The sequence below is a fragment of the Nansenia antarctica genome (genome assembly GCF_963989245.1).
Source record: "Nansenia antarctica genome assembly, chromosome: 16".
In the NCBI taxonomy this organism is placed as follows: Eukaryota; Metazoa; Chordata; class Actinopteri; order Argentiniformes; family Microstomatidae; genus Nansenia; species Nansenia antarctica.
The window spans coordinates 8,039,009-8,061,065 of record NC_137686.1 but is presented as its reverse complement, the minus strand read 5'-3'; the positions used below and the strand labels follow the sequence as shown (position 1 = coordinate 8,061,065).

The following is a 22,057-nucleotide window of genomic DNA, read 5'->3' as shown; positions in this document are numbered from 1 at the left end:
CCAACTCAAGACAGAAAACAGATGACTATATCCTACGCTATCACAGGCCAACGTGTTTAGGTGGATATGAACATGTCAAAATATCCTCTAGTTTACCTAAAGGTGACTGAAGTTGTAACCACCTCACTCACATGTCATACGGGGACATTTGCCAAAGTATGACCTATTTGTTGGGTTATTCGGTCACTATGGTAACTAGCTCCTGGTCATTTTTGCTTGCTGTCAGCTTCTGACTGTAGTTCAGTATTCCCTTACACCTAAAATAGCCTGACATATGCTAGCCTAGGACTCAGAGGGTGCCTGGCCCTGTTCATGTACTTTAGAAAGGCATCCTTCCTTCCTTCCTCCTTCCTTCCTTCTTTGAGGTAATCACTGACCTAATGTCATTTGTAACAGCAACTGGTGAAACCGGGAGAAAGTCGCCAACCAATCAAAATGCTCAGACTTTTATTCTGAACATTTTAAATAAATGTCAATGTTGTTGAAAATCGATGACACACTCGCTAGTCAAGCCAAAACATTGCAATGCAATGGATTGGTTGAGTAATCCCCACTACTACCTAGTTAACTGTAACACTACTTTACATTGTTAGCAGGCTCCCAAAACAAGCTGTGTTAGTTGACTAGCGAGTGTGTCATTGATCAACGCTGAAATGTGTTTACATTTTTCAGAATAAAAGTCTGAACATTAAATCGGATGCCGACTTGGTCCCGGTTTCACCAGTTGCTGTTACATTTGACGGATCAAAGCTTTCAACTGCTTTCACCAACCAAATCGTGTCAGGTCAGTGAGCGCTTCCAGGAAGAGAGGAAGAGTTCTAACGCTTCCCCAACTGTCCACCCTTCCTCTGAAGGGTGCACTTGTGAAGAAGTGCACACTTCAGGAAACATTTTGGGAAATTGGGACGCAGCATATTCAGACAGTATTCAGACAGGGCCTCTGGACAGAGAAGGCACCAGGGGAGGCTGGTGGAGGTAGAAATCGGAGGACGGGCTCATTGTAATGCATGGAATAGAATATTGGAAGATTCCATTCCATTCATTACAATGAGCCCGTCCTCCTATTTCTACCTCCACCAGCCTCCCCTGATGGACAGGGCCTCTGGCCAATCAGAAGGGAGGGACCCACCTCTGCCTGAACGGCGGAATAGTATAGGCTGGATCCGCCATCGCCACTGTGGCCTGGGCGTGCACCTGATGGCTCACGGACTGAGAGCTGGATTTCCTGTGGAGAGAGCCAATCAGAGCAGCCGTTAGGACAGGGCGACATAAACACTTCCTGTTTCCTGACCAATCACGACCTGTGAGGTCTCAAAATCCACCCCCCCAAAAAGAACATAGTTAGTGAATCTAGAAAACTGGAAAATAGAGGGACGTAAAGGCAAAAAATGATTGAATATTCGTTCCGTTGAAGACACAGATATCGGACGAAAAGTCCAAAGCTTGTACAGTCAACCCTTCTATAAGCATTCAGAAATCAGATTGGTTGTTCTTAATGAGCATCCCCTGAACTAGAGATCTGCTGATTTAGAGGGATGGAAACCATCTAGTCATGGGTCATATGGTCTAGAACAGGGTTTAACCAGGAGAGGCTGGTGGAGGTAGAAATCGGAGGACGGGCTCATTGTAACACATGGAATGGGATGAGGAACGGTTATGTGGTTTAGAACAAGGTTTTCACAATGTGTTCCTCATTCCGTCCCATGCATTAACAATGAGCCCGTCCTCCGTAAATTTGCTCTGAGAGCGCCGGAGTGCACACTGGGTTCAACGTCATAAAGGGACCAAGTAATTTGATTGGACAAGAGGCGTTCCATGAGTGCTGATCAGATTTCCAGAGGGAATTTACGAACGCAGCCTATGATGTAAGACATGGACTCCATGACAGACAGCCTGTCTTTGACCCGGGCAACGGGTCCCTCCTCATCTCGCAGCGTGAGGGAAACTCTGTCTCGAGACACCATTACCTACAGTCCCGACATGCCCCCCACCATCTCAGCTCACTCCACTAGCTCCTATGAAGCTGCTATGGAGCCTGGGCTTCAGCTCGGCGGGCTAAGACAGGAGACCCAGGTTCGAAACCAGACGGTTGCAGTGCTGCTATATGCTAAGGTACTGCTATATGCTAAGGTGCTCCTATACCCTACGGTGCTGCTAAATGCTAATTGCTATAGCATTGGCATAATATGAGCATTGAGGATTGAATCATGCAGCAGCCTCCCATGACCTCTGACCCTATCACAGGGCTGAATCCCTTGCCTAAAGCATCAGTGCCCAGTATTTCTTTGCACAGTTTAATCTAGATCAGATTATTCTTTTTTGCCATCCACATCTGGCAGATTTGGAGCCGTCGATGGGGGAATCTGGCAGCTCTGATCCTGAAAAGCCCCCCAAAATGATCTAGATCATTCCGATTCAGATTCAAACTTTTTTAAACACTGAGACTAGAACATCAGCAGTTGGTGGTGGACATCTTGAGGTCGCCATGGAGACCATGGCCCTATCCAGTGACAACCCGAAGTAGCTTCTTCCATAGACACTTGTGTTGAACCATCGCCATTGTCCTAATTAGGGACCTATCCATGGAATGAGGAATGGTATCTACCCTCCTCCCACCAGCCTCCCCTAACTTAGACATTTTGTGTAGATACAAAGTGTCTAGGTCAGGGGAGGCTGGTGATCCATTCCATGCATCACAATGAGCCTGTCCTCCCATTTCTACCTCCACCAGCCTCTCCTGGTCTTGGGGTCTTTCCTGAACAAGGTTCAAGGTTCAACAATGTTTCCACCCCCCAGCAGCAGAAGCAGCAGCAGCAGCAGTACATACACACTAGGTGCTCTAACTACTATAGTAGGCTATTGTAGCGATCCATTGTGCACACTTGCGTCCTACACACTACCACCCTACACACTACACACCCTACACCCTACCTTGTAGTGTGCTCCTTGACAACATGCTTAGTGTGAGTGGTTCGATAATCCTGTTTGATGTTGCTGACATGCTTCTTCTGCACGCAAACAGGCATGACTTTGGAAGCCATGTCTGGAACACTGCACACAGACACCTGGCAACGACAATACCAGGAGATACCAGGATGGAGGGGGGGGGGGGGGGTTGGGGTCAAGGGGGGTAGAGGAGGTTGGTTTTGTTGAGGTGGGGGGGGGGGGTAAAGGAGGGGGGGAGGGGGTAAAGGAGGTTAGTTTTGTTGAGCATCACTTCACAGGTTACGTTAGAGGTTAATGACAATGTTAGTTTGGTTCATATTCATTACCATTGCTGTTATTACAAATGACACCGTCTTCCTTTAACACTGTTCGGCCATTATCTCTCAGAAGATAATGCGTTATCCTGCAGCAATGTCATTATGTAAGGTATCCTAGTATAAACACGTTATCAACGGTCTCTTTCACTTTGCAGGAAGTCTACCATCCTTTTCTGGACTTCAAAAAGTGGTTGTTGCGAAATAACCCATGTTATGGAAAGGTCTGCAAGAGTATTTTCCCACACATTTCCTCACTTTTACTGTGCGTTTATAACTTTGTAATCCCTTTTACTGTGCGTTTATGACTTTGTAATCATTCCACCAATGGCAGGTTGAGGCCTAGCGGTTAGCAGGGCCAAGCTGACAGTGGCCTCTACATTCCACTCTATCAGCAGGGCTCAGGACTTCCACCTGCTTCACCTTACAGTCCTGGTACCCTGACAGCCCTGCGGTTCCCTGGTGCACCCAGCACACCCAGCACAGCGCAGCTATGAATAGGCCGAACTGGAATAAGTCTCTATGATTGGACATCGAAGAAATATGGACTGTAGAACTTCAGAGGAAAACCAGGCCTAGCCTACACCTCTAGATGAATTTAGATTGATACATTCATACAAGTAGTGATACAAAAAAGCCAGGTCAAGTCTATCAATTAGGCTATATTCCCAAAATGATGTGTACTGTAGGACTACATATACACTGTATATATATATATATATATATTGCTTTTATAGGTTTTATAATTTACATATCAAGCTTTTCATATCTCCTTATTATGAAATATTCACATGTTCTAAAACTTGTCTGAGAAACTCATTTCTTATTCTTAGTCAAGCTTTACTTTCTATCAAACAAAATTACGTTAACTCAAGAAAAAAGGGTCAGTGACCTTTTAATTCAAAGGCATGCCACTAAAGTATACGTAATTGCCCTCATCTGAATTCAACACATGTCTTCTCTCCCTGTAGAAACGAGTTATCTATCCCCAAACACCGTTTGACCAGCTGCAGGCATTTAAAATACCAGTCCGTTTCAGCCATACAGTGATAGGCAACACCTCTATGGAAATCATGACCATTATTACATTCAAAAAGTCCCCTAATTTGAATCTGACATTTAAAAAAAATATCGTTAAAGTATCTAACAATACTAATGATGATAAAATAAAGAAAAAGTCAGACGACTTACCCCTGGAGATTAAAACAGCGCAAAGCTTTAGCAGACCAACCCGTCGCCGCTTGGGAAGCACTTGCTGATGGGAACAAAAATCTTACCCTCACTCAAGGAATGCTCGTTCCCCTTCCTCCCCATGTATGGACGCACTTCAGACTATATATAGCATTTACCTCCATTTCCACACTCATTCTGCACTTTGAGTAAAAGCCGAAGAGGGCAGGTGGAAGATGGAATCCTACAATTATTAATTCGATTTTTGTTTTTTATTTGAAGGGGATTGTTCTTCAACAGGTGTTGTTAGGTTCATAGAGAGAGAGAGGGGGGGGGGGGGCATGTTTTGAGGTCTATATGATAAAGGTGTTATTGTTTGGTCATTGTTTCCCGTTGGAAAGTACAGAGGAAATTTGGATCTTTATTTATTTCATTTTCAGACTTTGAATCGAACTCGGGTTTACACTCGCTGTCTCGTAGAGGTACCGTTATTTCTCACCGTCACTTTCATTTAGTGGGCCAGTGGTAAATCTATCATTCATACTCACACCTGGACCGTCTTTATCTGCGACAGTAGTTGAATTTAAGCTGATTTCCAGGAGGATGGTAACACCGCTAAGCTTATGAGACCTTTTTAGGGTTCTCAAGACTGCCTCCCACCCTGGCCCGAGCGCTTGCCAAGCTGCGGCTATTTATAAGCAGAGATTACGTTTTCAGAAACAGTGATACCCTCTCCAGTCTCCACGTACAGTACTGAAGGGCCTAGGCCCTGGGCATCGGGGGGTCGAGACCCGAATGTTTTCTGAAATGGGGGGGGGAAATTAAAGAAGTCGATCTTCGAAGTTCGATTTTTTTCGAACTACCACCCGTCAATCAAAAACTCCGCTAACCCCCTCCCAACCACAAATACAGTGGTCTCTCGCTTGTTTCAAGTGTGTCTAGCAAATCATTGTATTACAGGAGCCATCAGGGCTCTGTGGCTATCATGAAAAAACGACCTACTATCACAGAGGAAAATACTAAATAGATTTAATTTATGATTAGGCCTACATACTGTTCAGAAAGTCTGTACTTTACTTAATCCTGTTGATTACATACAGACACATCAGACACACGTCAATCATATGCAATGTAGTGGAAATTGACGTAATAGTACAATGCTGACAATATGATTAACGTGGTAACTGTCATGTTCTTCACCTGCTCGTGTCTTGGTACAGTGAGATGTGTTTGGTGGCTAAAACCTGCCAGCAGGGGGAGCCAGAGACACTGCTGGCATTCAACCCTGAATCCATCCACTGTCATTCCAACACATCATGACTTCTACCAATAACAAACTCATGACCATAACATTAATTAAACACATTAAAGGTCTCTCTCTTCATACCTTCACTCCAATTTAACTTGGAATTTATAGTTTCCCGAATCGACTGAAATACCTAAATGACTTATCCTAGAGGGTCTATTGTACTTGGGCGTTCAAAGTGGCAGCAAACATTCAGTATAATGTCTACATTTATTAATGTGAACCTAACCCTACAGCATGGGCCATAGAGACATGCTACAAAACATACCCTGTCACTGTACTGACTTCTCACAGTAAACATGGTTCTCCCTCTCTTTGGATTTATCACTTTATTTTCTTTGTTTTTAATCAATAAACTAGCAACAAACTATTTCTGTATATGTATATATACTTGTTCAATGACAACAAAAGCACAGAACAATCCACCAACCAATCAATCTAGGTGACAATCTGAAATGAGTGATTATTAGAAAATCAAAATATTATTTATTAATTTAGAGTTAACCCTAACCCACAGACAATGTTGATCTTTCACATAATGTGGCAATGATTAAATATTACACAAGCTCACAGAAGAGTTCCACATAGGTAGAACCGATCACTGTCCCACATGTGCACTTGAGCACTTGAGAAACATGTGCACTTGAGTTAAATCCATGTGACTGCACATGCAGGTGAACCTTTCCGCACAGGCACAACCACTGTTGGCTCTGTTGGCTCAGATTGAGACACTTCAGGCTCTGTAGTGTGGCCGCACTATCGCTCCCTGCCTCCAAAGTGACAAAGGGAGTGGGGTCGCTCATGCTATGATGCTCAATATTCATCCTGTGTAGTTCTGTCCTCTGGTAATGTCTGCCCCTGCTGTAGAATGACAGTGAGGAGGAAGATAAGTCCCAGAACACTTCTATTGTTTGAGGACGGGGTGTTGTAGTTTGCCCAGGAAGCTGAATAGGCTGAGGATAGACTTGAATAGGCTGAGGATAGACTTGGAGTCTGTCTCGTTGTGTAGTTATTGTGGAGTTGTTCCAAGGGTTGCCTTCTGTGACTCTCTGTGTGACTGTCTGTGTGCAGAGAGAGGTTAGACAGTTATTCTGCCAGCGCAGTGCATAAACCCAGGCATCATTGAAATTCCCAGCGGAATGCTTGTCGCATATGCCCATGGTCCAATCACAGTCCTCAGAGAGATTGAGCTCCCAACGGAGGCTTACATCAGAGGTTTTCATTTGACACAGAACAGTATGGGTCGTACATTTTGCTAACGGGCTGACAAACACTTTCCTGTGGTCCTTAGACAGTGACATGCCCTCTCCCAGTGCCTTAGGGTCAAAGGTCAGTTCTGGGGTAGCATCTGTGACTTCAGTCGGTGACTTTGGGGAGTTGGTTTCCTTGTGATTCTCTGGGTCGACCAGGGCCAAGAGGGAGCCACACAGCTGGGCCGCCTGCTCCAGGACTTTGCTTCCTCTCTGCTGTAACTCCAGAACCAGCTTGTCCCGGTCCGCACCAGCCTCCAGCCCCTCCCTCAGGTCAGTGGCGCGGGCCTTCTCCCTTGCCTGATGCACCCCGGCGTACCCCTGCAGGAAGCGGAAGGTGTCCTCCTCGCTCAGTGCTGCCTGCGTGGTGCTCTTGCTGGTTTTGACGGACACCGTGCGAGCAGAGACAGAGCTCTGAATGGAGGTCATTGTGAGGTCACGCAGGGAAGACACCCCCGCGATGAGGCGGACGCTGGCGCTGCTCACCCTCTCCCTCTGCTTCTTCTCCCACCTCTCCAGGGCCAGGCTCTGTGTCTCTATGGGATCCATGTCCTTTTGCTCAGCCCTCAGCTTTTCCACCAGCTCCCTGTGTGCCGTGGAGAGTGTCTTCATGTTGTGTAGACGATGCCGGTCTTCGATGGCGCAGGACACACACACACTGGTCAGGTCATCTAAACAGTAGTACTCCACAAGCTTGCCGTGATGGGGACATTTGGTGGTCCCCAGACCTGCAGCCCCCGGTGCTAGAGGCTCTGTGAGGGGATGTGTCTGTAGCAGTACAGGGGTGGTCAGGTGGGACTGCAAATGCTGCGCGCACATGGAGATCTCACATTTGATGCAGGTCTTCAGCGCTGGTCTCTTGTCCTCTGTACACATGTCACACACGACAACAGCCTGGACCTTGGGCAGAGTCTGGCACATCTCTGACATGGCGATCTGCTTCTGGAAGTCCCTCCACAGTGCTGTAGTGTATAGTATATGATTTCCTTTCTTTTTCACAGGTTCTTTCGAATGTTGAGATGAGTTAGTCCGTCTCTCTTTTTCTTTCTGGTTTGTACGAAGATCTCGTTATTATCCTACGACTGTCTGACACTGGGGTTCTACTTGAAATGCCTTGAGTCCTTGTGTTCGGTCTCTGTCTCTCTCTGGCGAGAGTATTTTAACTTTAATCTTTCACTAGGTGAAAGAGACCTTTATCCAAAGTAGGCTACTTAATACATTTATGATAGATGAAGCCATAACATAGTTGAACCCATGGCTGGACTTTGAACTTTCCATTGGAGAAATTCACCTGGTCCACTGCCAAGCTGCTCTTGCATCAACCATAATTCAAGGCTACAGCATAATTGCCATGACGATGTCCGCTTCTGGAAGTCCCTACATGGTCCTAATTTTCTTTTTCACACAATCTTTCGAATGTTGGAGATGAATTAGTATGTCTCTCTTTTTCTTTCGGTTTGTACGAAGATTATTATCCTGCCACTGTCTGACACTGTGGTTCTACTTGAAAAGTCTTGAGTCCTTGTGTTCGGTCTCTGTCTGTTGATTACATACAGAAACATCAGACACACATCATTCATATGCAATCTAGTGGAAATTGAGGTAATAGTACAATGCTGACAATATGATTAACGTGGTAACTGTCATGTTCTTCACCTGCTCGTGTCTTGGTACAGTGAGATGTGTTTGATGGCTAAAACCTGCCAGCAGGGGGAGCCAAAGACACTGCTGGCATTCAACCCTGAATCCATCCACTGTCATTCCAACACATCATGACTTCTACCAATAACAAACTCATGACCATAACATTAATTAAACACATTAAAGGTCTCTCTCTTCATACCTTCACTCCAATTTAACTTGGAATTTATTGATGAATTTGGACAAAGGAAGGAAAGCAAATACTTTCCTGAATCGACTGGAATGTATTCAACTAAAATACTTTATTCATCCCAGAGGGTCAATTGTACTTGGGCATTCAAAGTGGCAGCAAACATTCAGTATAATGTCTACATTTATGAATGTGAACCTAACCCTACAGCATGGGCCATAGAGACATGCTAGAAAACATACCCTGTCACTGTACTGACTTCTCACAGTAAACATGGTTCTCCCTCTCTTTGGAATTATCACTTTATTTTTCTTTGTTTTTAATCAATAAACTATTTTCTGTATATGTATATATACTTGTTCAATGACAACAAAAGCACAGAACAATCAATCAATCAATCAATCAATCTAGGTGACAATCTGAAATTAGTGATTACCGGTATTAGAAAAGCAAGATATTATTGATTAATTTAGAGTTAACCCTAACCCACAGATAATGTTGATCTTTCACATAATGTGGCAATGATTAAATATTACACAAGCTCACAGAAGAGCTCCACATAGGTAGTACCGATCACTCTCCCACATGAGCATGAAGACCTCTGCTGATTGTGTTGGTGAATCTTTCTGCACGGGCACAACCACTGATCGCTCTGTAGTGGCCTAAGGCCCAACCTCTGGCCCCCTGGAGTGGTCAACATACTCTCTTTCTCCAAAGTGACAAAGGGAGTGGGGTCGCTCATCTTATGACGCTCAATATTCATCCTGTGTAGTTGTGTCCTCTGGTAATGTCTGCCCCTGCTGTAGAATGACAGTGAGGAGGAAGATAAGTCCCAGAACACTTCTATTGTTTGAGGACGGGGTGTTGTAGTTTGCCCAGGAAGCTGAATAGGCTGAGGATAGACTGTGAATTTGTTCTCATTTTTGTTCTCATTGTCGGATGTTTGATATGGATCAGAGTCAAAGGACAGTGTGCAGAGAGAGGTTAGACAGTTATCCTGCCAGCGCAGTGCATAAACGTAGGCGTCCTTGAAATTCCCAGCAGAACGCTTGTCGCATATGCCAATGGTCCAATCACAGTCCTCAGAGAGATTGAGCTCCCAACGGAGGCTTACATCAGAGGTTTTCATTTGACACAGAATAGTACGGGTCGTACATTTTGCTAATGGGCTGACAAACACTTTCCTGTGGTCCTTAGACAGTGACATGCCCTCTCCCAGTGCCTTAGGGTCAAAGGTCAGTTCTGGGGTAGCATCTGTGACTTCAGTCGGTGACTTTGGGGAGTTGGTTTCCTTGTGATTCTCTGGGTCGACCAGGGCCAAGAGGGAGCCACACAGCTGGGCCGCCTGCTCCAGGACTTTGCTTCCACTCTGCTGTAACTCCAGAACCAGCTTGTCCCGGTCCGCACCAGCCTCCAGCCCCTCCCTCAGGTCAGTGGCGCGGGCCTTCTCCCTTGCCTGATGCACCCCGGGGTACCTCTGCAGGAAGCGGAAGGTGTCCTCCTCGCTCAGTACTGCCTGCGTGGTGCTCTTGCTGGTTTTGACAGACACGGTGCGAGCAGAGACAGAACTCTGAATGGAGGTCATTGTGAGGTCACGCAGGGAAGACACCCCCGCGATGAGGCGCACGCTGGCGCTGCTCACCCTCTCCCTCTGCTTCTTCTCCCACCTCTCCAGGGCCAGGCTCTGTGTCTCTATGGGAACCATGTCCTTTTGCTCAGCCCTCAGCTTTTCCACCAGTTCCCTGTGTGCCGTGGAGAGTGTCTTCATGTTGTGTAGGCGATGCTGGTCTTCGATGGCGCAATACACACACACACTGGCCAGGTCATCTAAACAGTAGTACTCCATAAGCTTGCCGTGACGGTGACATTGGGTGGTCCCCAGACCGGCAGCCCCCGGTGCTAGAGGCTCTGTGAGGGGATGTGTCTGTAGCAGTACAGGGGTGGTCAGGTGAGACTGCAAATGCTGCGCGCACATGGAGATCTCACATTTGATGCAGGTCTTCAGCGCTGGCCTCTTCTTGTCCCCCGTACACATGTCACACACGACAACAGCCTGGACCTTGGGCAGAGTCTGCAAAACCTCTGACATGGCGATGTCTGCTTCTGGAAGTCCCTCCACAGTGCTGTAGTTAATTTCCTTTTTGTTTTCACAGGTTCTTTCGAATGTTGAGATGAATTAGTATGTCTCTCTTTTGTTTGTACGAAGATCTCGTTGTTATCCTACGACTGTTTGGTGGTTCTGTTTGAAATGTCTTGAGTCCTTGTGTTCGGTCTCTGTCTCTCTCTGTCTAACTCTGGGGAGTGTATTTAAATGTTTTCCACTAGGTGAAAGAGACCTTTGTCCAAAGTGGGCTACTTATACTTTTACGGTAGATACAACAAAATAAAACAATGTGCAATAAAGATGCTGCTTTTTTCACTCTATTTGATACGTTTATGGTAGAGAAAGCCATAAGCTAGTTGAAACCATGGCCGGACTTTGAACTTTCCATTGGAAAAATTCACCTGGTCCACTGCCAAGCTGCTCTTTAGCATCAACCATAATTCAAGGCTACAGCATATTGCCATGACGATGTCTGCTTCTGGAAGTCCCTACATGGTCCTAGTTTTCTTTTTCACACAATCTTTTGAATGTTGGAGATGAATTAGTATGTCTCTCATTTTCTTTCGGTTTGTAGGAAGATCTTATTATCATTGTCTGACACTGTGGATCTATTTGAAAAGTCTTGAGTCCTTGTGTTCGGCCTCTGTCTCTCTCTCTTTCTGGCAAGTGTATTTTCATTTCATTCAGGAACAGGCATCACCTGCCTGACTAGGCAGAAAGACTGCCACTGCAGAATGAAGCGCCAATGCAGGAAAAAAAAATATTCACCCTCTAGCCGCAGCTTTTCTAAATGGTGTCATTTTCTTGAGTGCTTATTATAAGCCGAGGCTTCTAACTCTGCCAGGTTTTTGATGGACAACGTACAGTTATAATTACATCTCTGGCCATCACAAATACAGTGCTTGCTCTCATTCCCCCAGTCCCTAATTACTTGCAAATAAAAACATAAATAAGAAAGAGTAGCCTATCATCTTTTTGCTGTTTGTTCCAATTAAGGGATCAACTATATATTCTGAAGTAACTCCATGCCTTCTAAAGTATCAGACTGTGGTGGCTGTTGCATCTGGTGTTAAAAACCATGGCTTCCTCTAAACTGTTGTCTAAGGATGTCAGAATCAAGATAGTTCACTTCCACCATCAAGTAGAAGGCTACAAAAAACTCTTGCAACGTTTCTGCAACTACCCATTTCCACTGTCAGAAGCATCATCAGAAAATGGAAAATAAATGGAACAATTGAAGTCAAGGCAAGATCTGGAAGACCAAGAAACATTTCTGATAGAATGGCCCAAGATCTGGTGAGAAATGCTCAGAAGAACCCACACATCACTGCAAAAGAGCTGCAAAAAAGAGTAGCAGACACCGGTCTAATTGTTCTCAGGACAGCGTACCTTAAACAACAAAGACCTACATGGCAGAGTTGACAGAAAGAAGCCTTTCCTACCACCTCAACAGAAAATTAAGCATCTGAAGTATGCAAACCGGTACCTCTGTGTCATTGGCTGCTATAGGCATAAAAGGAGAGAAACTCATGGTGTGGCCCCCATCTTCCCCTGACCTCAACCCTATTGAGAACCTTTGGAGCATCCTCAAGCAAAATATATATGAGGGTGGGAGGCAGTTCACATCAAAACAGCAGCTCGGGAGGCTATTCTGGCATCCTGCAAAGAAATTCAAGCAGAAACTGTCCAAAAACTCACAAGTTCAATGGATGCAAGAATTGTGAAGGTGATATCAAAGAAGGGGTCCTATGTTAACATGTAACTTGACCTGTTAAGATGTTTTTGTTTGAAATAGCTTTTGATTTCAGTAAATATGACCTCCTAATATGACCTCCTAACCCTAAATTCATCAAATTACCATTTTTAGTTCTTTACAACCTATAAAATGTTTTGAAACTCTGTTGTGCATAATAATTTGGAACAGTGCATTTTGAGTTTTTTATTTAAAAAAAAAATACTGTTATCATTGGGAGGTTTGTTCAATACAATTTTAATTATACTCTAACAGTTGATGACTTGAAAATTATACTGATTGTCATTTGCATCGACTATTTAGGAAAATCTGAGAAAAATATAATTTGCATAATAATTTGGAACGAGGTGTAGAGGCTAATGTTCGAAGATCAGTCCATAAATTGAAGTTGAAGAGAGGTTGGGTATTCCAGCAAGACAATGACCCGAAGCATCCCTCAAAAACAACCATGAAGTACCTCCAGGAAGGACAGATGAAGGTTTTGGAATGGCCATCACAGTCCCCAGACTTGAATATTATTGATATTATATGATATGATATGAAAGCTTTATTTCGAACATGTGAAAAAAAAAAAAAAGCAAAGACAAAATCAAAAAGAAAATAGTTATAACAACAAAAAACTAAAAACAAGGGGAAAAAAAACACTATTAACTTAACATGTCCGAAAAGGAGTAGGAAGAAGCATAAGCTTATTTAATCCTACCCCTTCTCCAATACTCAGAGATTAATAATTAATAATCTACAGTTAACTTCAATATTAATATAATATTTTAAAATTAAATCAGAAGAAGGCTGAATATTTCTGAACTAGAGGTGTTCTGCCAGGAAGAATGGGGAAAAATTCAAAAAACAAGAATTGAAGACACTTAAGCTTCGTGCACACCGCGAACCGTGACCCACCGTTCTGACGCAACCTGGTGGGATGGGCTTGACGCATGTCGCATGCGATGCAGACGCAACATGTGTGCACAGCGGGGGAAGTTTTAACAATGGAGGAGCAATTGATTCTTGCCGTCTCTGGCCAACCAAAAGTTTGATACAGCTACATGCTGATACAGCTACATGTTGATACATATGTAAGGTGAATAGTGAGTTAACATGTTTATTAGTTGTATCCCTTCCTTGTTGTAAAACGTGTTGTTGTTGAACATGTCTGTGACTGAGATAGACTAGATACTACTACGGAGGATGTTATCATAGTGTCTGTGATGCTAACGGCGCCATCTTTGCTAGCCTGTGGAGACGCTATGATAGCATTAGCTCCACACGGATTTAACATGAACAGTAGTAGACTACACTTGTAGTAGTAGTAGTTGTATAAGGTGAATAGTGACTGGTTATTCAGTACCCAGTCTGGAGACTAGATAGAAAATGAGCTCCTACGTGGGTAACTTCATCTCCTATAAGCCCAGGATACATGATAGCCTTTAGCTAGGCTAGCGAAGTTTCCCACAGAAGTGGGGGAAAAAACGTCAGATTAGATATATAAACTGGTTATTTTGATAAACCGGATACATTTTGTGAATATATATGGTTACTTTCTCGCCTGAAAACATATAAAAACTTCATAAAATGACATATTAACACTTGTAGAGCCAAATTAAAGATTTTCGCCAATGGCGGATTTTACATCTAAAGGCGAAAGCTCTGGTCAAGAAACTACTTCCGGTTGTTTTGACGGACCCAACGCAACGCAAAAGCTGAAATATTTTGACTGATTACCGCACCCTGACGGACAAGAAACGCAATGCAGAGCAACGCAACGGATCAACGCAACTGCCCCATTGAGATGAATGACTTCCGGTGCAACGCAATGACCTGGTGTGCACGAAGCTTTAGCTGGTTACGGGGGCCCACATTCTTGCGCCACACTGTAACTTCACCAGGTGCTTGTGCCATGGCATGTCACCTGCAGTTTTCAGAATGGCGTATGCATTAGGGCCACCGAGCTGCAACACACACTGTATAATAATTACGAATGTCACTTCTTCTTGGTGTCTATGCAGGGTCTTAAGGCCTTGACTCACTTTTACTTTTATGTAACCCTATTTGTTTACTCTTGCACGAACGTTTATTATAACATTAATATTGAGGGTTTTTTCCAATGTACACCTCTCTTTTATGTAATGATATAATATGATCTTCTATTATATTATATATATAAATATATATATATATATATATGTAGTTGATGATATGAAATAATGCTTTGGTAATTCCACACCACATCAGAGTACTGAATTTCCTAGGCAAGCACTGCCCTCTAGTGTCAGTTTGAGTACTCACACACTTCTTGCTTCTTTTCTGGATGCCAATACTCTATAGTATTAACTTTGCACTTCACAAGGAGAAAGTGCGCTGATAATGCATACATACATAGACACATAAACCAGACATTCTGTCACCTATTGTGTCCTACTGTTTTTGTATGTTTGGTTATATGTGTTGGAGGGTCAGTACACACGTAAAGGTTAGTACAGAGAAACCAAATTATTCTATATTTGTCACAGAGGAGGCTGGTGGAGGTAGAAATTGGAGGACAGGGTTATTGTAATGCATGACATGGAATAATTAATGGTATCTTCATTCAAACTGACTATAGTTCTGTTGTGTGAATCACAAAAACTTTACATAACAAAGCAAATATTCTTCTCCTAAATGTTTCTGTTCTATTGTTGCAAAAAGTAACTTTTTGAATGCATGTGTGTGTGCGTACATTAATTAGTAAGTGTGTGTGGGCTTGTATGTGTGTTCCGTGCATGTACTGTGTGTGTGTGTGTGTGTGTGTGCGTGTGTGTGTGTGTGTGGTGTGTGTGTGTGTGTGTGTGTGTGTGTGCAAGCGCTCGTGTGCATGTGTGTGTGTGTTCATGAGTTCGTAAGTGTGTGTGATTTCTGCCATTCTCTGCAGGATTCCAGCCCCTCTCGGGCAGGCCCCAGCACACAGCGTGTTTGAACGGAGCATAAAGGAGTTTATTGGAGCATGCTAACGAGATGAGCAGGAGAGTTCATACTAACGAGATGAGCGGGAGAGTTCATACTAACGAGATGAGCAGGAGAGTTCATACTAACGAGATGAGAGGGAGAGTTCATACTAACGAGATGAGAAGGAGAGTTCATACTAACGAGATGAGAGGGAGAGTTCATACTAACGAGATGAGCAGGAGAGTTCATACTAACGAGATGAGCGGGAGAGTTCATACTAACGAGATGAGAAGGAGAGTTCATACTAACGAGATGAGCAGAAGAGTTCATACTAACGAGATGAGCAGGAGAGTTCATACTAACGAGATGAGCAGGAGAGTTCATGCTAACGAGATGAGCAGGAGAGTTCATACTAACGAGATGAGCAGGAGAGTTCATACTAACGAGATGAGCAGGAGAGTTCATACTAACGAGATGAGCAGGAGAGTTCATACTAACGAGATGAGAGGGAGAGTTCATACTAACGAGATGAGCAGGAGAGTTCATACTAACGAGATGAGAGGGAGAGTTCATACTAACGAGATGAGCAGGAGAGTTCATACTAACGAGATGAGAGGGAGAGTTCATACTAACGAGATGAGCAGGAGAGTTCATACTAACGAGATGAGAGGGAGAGTTCATACTAACGAGATGAGCAGGAGAGTTCATACTAACGAGATGAGAGGGAGAGTTCATACTAACGAGATGAGCAGGAGAGTTCATGCTAACGAGATGAGCGGGAGAGTTCATACTAACGAGATGAGCGGGAGAGTTCATACTAACGAGATGAGCAGGAGAGTTCATACTAACGAGATGAGCGGGAGAGTTCATGCTAACGAGATGAGCAGGAGAGTTCATACTAACGAGATGAGCGGGAGAGTTCATGCTAACGAGATGAGCGGGAGAGTTCATACTAACGAGATGAGCAGGAGAGTTCATACTAACGAGATGAGCAGGAGAGTTCATACTAACGAGATGAGCAGGAGAGTTCATACTAACGAGATGAGCAGGAGAGTTCATACTAACGAGATGAGCGGGAGAGTTCATGCTAACGAGATGAGCAGGAGAGTTCATACTAACGAGATGAGCAGGAGAGTTCATACTAACGAGATGAGCGGGAGAGTTCATGCTAACGAGATGAGCGGGAGAGTTCATACTAACGAGATGAGCGGGAGAGTTCATACTAACGAGATGAGCGGGAGAGTTCATGCTAACGAGATGAGCGGGAGAGTTCATACTAACGAGATGAGCAGGAGAGTTCATACTAACGAGATGAGCAGGAGAGTTCATACTAACGAGATGAGCAGGAGAGTTCATACTAACGAGATGAGCAGGAGAGTTCATGCTAACGAGATGAGCGGGAGAGTTCATACTAACGAGATGAGCAGGAGAGTTCATGCTAACGAGATGAGCAGGAGAGTTCATGCTAACGAGATGAGCAGGAGAGTTCATGCTAACGAGATGAGCAGGAGAGTTCATGCTAACGAGATGAGCAGGAGAGTTCATACTAACGAGATGAGCGGGAGAGTTCATACTAACGAGATGAGCAGGAGAGTTCACAAGTTTGAGGGGCCTCTGCTCCCCACGTGGGGGGTGGTGGATACCTACCTCACACTGGGGGGCCACTGGGAGACGCTTGATGTCAATGAGGGGGTTGGCTCAGATCAGTTAAGAATACATTTGAGTACATATTTGAGTACATATTTGAGTACATATTGGAGTACATATTTGAGTACATATTGAGTACATATTGAGTACATATTTGAGTACATATTGGAGTACATATTGAAGTACATATTAAGTACATATTGGAGTACATATTGGAGTACATATTGAGTACATATTGAGTACATATTTGAGTACATATTTGAGTACATATTTAGTACATATTTGAGTACATATTGAGTACATATTTGAGTACATATTGAGTACATATTGAGTACATATTGGAGTACATATTGGAGTACATATTGAGTACATATTGAGTACATATTTGAGTACATATTTGAGTACATATTGAGTACATATTTGAGTACATATTGAGTACATATTTGAGTACATATTGAGTACATATGAGTACATATTGGAGTACATATTGGAGTACATATTGAGTACATATTTGAGTACATATTGAGTACATATTTGAGTACATATTTGAGTACATATGAGTACACATGAGTACATATTGAGTACAAATTGGAGTACATATTGGAGTACATATTGAGTACATAGAGTACATATTGGAGTACATATTGAAGTACATATTGGAGTACATATTGAGTACATATTTGAGTACATATTTGAGTACATATTGAGTACATATTGGAGTACATATTGGAGTACATATTTGAGTACATATGAGTACATATTGAGTACATATTGAGTACATATTGAGTACATATTTGAGTACATATTGAGTACATATTGAGTACATATTGGAGTACATATTGGAGTACATATTGGAGTACATATTAGAGTACATATTTGAGTACATATTGAGTACATATTTGAGTACATATTGAGTACATATTTGAGTACATATTGGAGTACATATTGAGTACATATTTGAGTACATATTTGAGTACATATTGGAGTACATGTTGGAGTACATGTTGGAGTACATATTTGAGTACATATTTGGAGTACATGTTGGAGTACATGTTGGAGTACATGTTGGTAGACCTTTTATAAGCCAGAGATCTGGTCTGTTTTCACAGGAAGGACCCTAGTGAAGGACCCCACAGGACTTACTGTGGACTTTAGTTAGAGATGACGAAAGTTAGTTGTATATGAAAAAGAAGAATGCAAGCTAATACAGTTTTTACCAAAGGGAGTTGATTATAATAATACTTGTAAACGTTTTTAGTTATTTAAAAAAATAAGAAATACCGGTAGTAAGAAATGTTTATTTGAAAAGTAGAAATGTATCCAGGGCTTTTCTTTTCAACCCTAAATTGAAAAAGCGTTATTTGCTGTTCCTTCCTGCAGAGAAGTTCCCAAGGAAACAAGACAAAAAGGCACAGAGAGAATAGATAGACAAGAACAGAGACAACGACTTCAAAGCGTAATGCAATAAATATAGTAAATACTAAATATAATAATATTCAACTTGATGAATTCAAGAAACTCATTGTGATTTTATGTAGGGGAATATATTGATGAATTCTTGTGTTGAGAGTTCAGTTGAATTGATCATGTTTGAATTGGTAGATTCTGTGTTGTGAGAGGTCATTCTATAATCCTATAATCCTGCTGTGAGAGAGTGTGTGTGTGTGTGTGTGTGTGTGTGTGTGTGTGTGTGTGTGTGTGTGTGTGTGTGCGCACGCGCGGGCGCGCATACTGCACTGCATAAGCACCTGACTCTAGTGGGCAGCCTCCACACACGAATACATACAACCTTGATGAGTTAGCATGCTAACAGTTAGCTTAGCTACACACAAATACATAAAACAACCTCAATGGTGTTAGCATGCTATCAGTTAGCTTAGCTACCCATCCTCTCTCCGACTTCTAACACGCCCCCCCCCCCCATACATTTAAACTCCAGCCAAATCAGGAATCAAACTGCATGAAACAGCATTGCATCAGACAACACCCTAACAACATCATAGACAAGTACCACTTTCATTCATGTACATTTCTTCTATTACACTGGCCGGAGTGGCAGGGCGAAATCCACTCCTACTCCAGCTCTCTAATGTATAGGTCAGGTGTGTCTAGTGAGTGTGTGTAGTAGTGTGCATGTTGTGTGTGTAGGAGTGTGTATGTTGTGTGTGTAGTAGTGTGTATGTTGTGTTTAGAGTCAATAGAGTCTGTCCCTTCCTCCCTGCTGGCCTCGGACGGTCTAACCCCGGCGGCAAGGGCACCTTGAGTCACCATGACACCACACAGCACTTTATGGAGAGAGAGAGGGGGGGAGGAGAGAGGAGAGAGAGGGAAGCCAACTGACACAAAAAGCTCCCTCTGTTTCTCTTTCTCTCATGAGCTGCTGCTGTTAGAAGACAGAGATAGAAAGAAGGAGAGAGAGAGAGAGAGAGAGAGAGAGAGAGAGAGAGAGAGAGAGAGAGAGAGAAAGAGAGAGAGAAAGAGAGAGAGAGAGAGAAAGAGAGAGAGAAGGGGGGAAACTCTTCTTTTCATTCACACACTCCCTCCCTCGCCCCCCTGGGGTTTGTTGAAAGGGGATAGAGGGAGAGGAGGAGAGGGAGGGACAGAGGGATAGAGGGAGGGAGGGAGGGAGGTCCTAATCCACTATAGTTCAGGGGGAAAAGGAACGTCAGACACGTCCAACGTCACACTCACGTGTGTGTGTGTGTGTGTGTGTGTGTGTGTGTGTGTGTGTGTGTGTGTGGGAGGTGACATACAGAAGCTGCAGAGAGGAGGAGGAGAAGGGGTGTGTGTGTGGAGGGGGGGGGGTTATAGAACCAAGTATAGTAATCTTGAGTTTTGTTGCATCAGACCCTGGTCAGCCAGTCATGGTGTTTCCTGTGAATGACTGCAGCATTCCCTCACGCTGTGGCTGGTTAGCAAGGTCAGGAGGGAGGAGAATGACGCCATTGTGTCACTGCACACCACTGAGGAAGAACAGTGTGACCTTCATTAAGGAGGTAGTGTGACCTAGGCCTAACCTTCACTGGGAGAGATGGCTCTTCAGGCCAAATAATAATAATAATAATAATAATAATAATAATAATAATAATAATAATACGCCGTAGACATAGTCAGCCATAGTCGGCGCCCCTGGAGCAATTAGGGGTTACGTGCCTTGCTTCAAGGGCACATGCAGCTCCCTCCTGAGGCGGGGGATCGAACCAGCGACCTTCCGATTGCTAGCCGGCCTCTCCAACCCTCTAGGCTATGTACAGCGGTTGTGTTTACATCCCTCATCCACACAGTGTTTACACAGAATCCTCCTTGATGTATTTACTGTTAAACAGTATCGACGGTTTCCGCTTCATTGATCTCAGGAAGGTCCCCGGTGAATAAACCCAACAGGACATTTTCAACGGGTCGTCGTTAATCTGACTTCAAGCGACCCCTGTCGACACCACGCGCTGGCGGAGGTCGAAATCGGAGGACGGGCTCATTGTCGAACGCCGTTCCTCATCCCCGTTCCCTGCGTTGCGGGGAGAGCCCGTCCTCCGATTTCTACCTCCGTCGGCCTCCTCGGCCCCCTATACGCTACCGGCGTTCGGTAGGACAGGATAGGTGTGTGTCTAGTGGCTCTCAGAGCTGTCCGTCAGAGTGCCCTTCACTCGGTCCCCGCCCTCTCACCCAGCTGATGCCGGAGCAGGGGGAGGAAGAGGAGGAAGAGGAGGGTGGTGAGTGGTGACGATGATGCAGCAGGGAGAGAGAGAGAGAGAGAGAGAGAGAGAGAGAGGATGACATCATCACGTGACCGGCCCACCCGCCCGCACGGCAGGCCCCTCCTCCCCCTAGGTGCCGTGGCAACGTGAGCTACGTGGGCTACGTGCTGGCTGCGGCCTCTCTCTCTCTCTCTCTTTATCTCCCTCTGCCTCCCTCTCTCTCTCTCTCTTCCTCTCTCTCTCTCTCTGCCGCTGCGAGGAGAGGGGTGGATTACCAACGAGGCCCCGGCTTCCTCCTTCCTTCCTCTTTGCCCCCTCCCTCCCTGTCTCTCTCTCTCTCTCTCTCTTTCTCAATCCCCCCTCTCCCTCCTCCTCTCTCTGCCTCTGTCCACCGCACGCTCTCCTCCTCTGCTGAAGGAGAAGCCCTCAGTCCCTCCCTCCCTCCCTCCCTCTCCTCTCCTCTGTCCCCTCCTTTCCCACCACTCCCCCCCGGCCCCCCCATAGCAGGCCCCCGCCCAGCCAATCAGAGTGTACGACGGGGGCAGGGCATAGCAGAGCCTAACCATTCCAGCGCAGGGCTTCATCTCTGTGGTCGAGAGAGAGCTAGCATAGCAAAAAAAGAAGCTAGCAGCAGCAAGCAGCAAAGCAGCAAGCGGCAGCGGGGCAGCATACGAGACACAGACAGACACAGCCTCTCTGTGTGTGTGTGTGTGTTTTTGTGCGTGTGTGTTTTTTTTTTTCTGTGTGTGTGTGTGCCTGTGTCTGCACAGACCGGCAGGGGTGACGGCTTCTTCCTCCGCTTCCTCAAGCGAGCGACACTTGTTCACCTCATCTTTACCACGGCACTCTGAGAAGAGGGACAGGGCAGGGACACACCACTCGTCCTCTCTTCCTCCTCCTCTCTCTCTCTCGCTCTCTCTCTCTCTCGCGCTCTCTCCGGGATAAACGAGGGATCAGCAGGGAGGATAGGAGAAGAGCTCTCTATCTGGTTGGATATCAGGCGGTTTTTTCCCTCCTTTTCCCCCCTCTCTCTCTCTCTCGTTCTCTCTCTCTCTCTCTCTCTCTGTTCTACCTCCTGCCTGCGTCGCTGACAGCCCTGGTGTGCCGTGTGTCGTCACG

General features: G+C 44.7%; 1 protein-coding gene across 1 annotated transcript in view; it reads right to left on the bottom strand.

Moving 5' to 3' along the window:
• myom2a (myomesin 2a) overlaps positions 1–4,605 on the bottom strand; it is a gene marked incomplete at both ends in the record, with an annotated part of 42,411 nt that extends 37,806 nt beyond the window's left edge. Inside the window, 4 exon segments of the mRNA XM_080546600.1 lie at positions 1,130–1,225; positions 4,452–4,545; positions 4,548–4,587; positions 4,591–4,605. Coding sequence (XP_080402726.1) covers positions 1,130–1,225; positions 4,452–4,545; positions 4,548–4,587; positions 4,591–4,605 — 245 coding nt within the window.
• Positions 4,606–22,057: the final 17,452 nt, after the last annotated feature.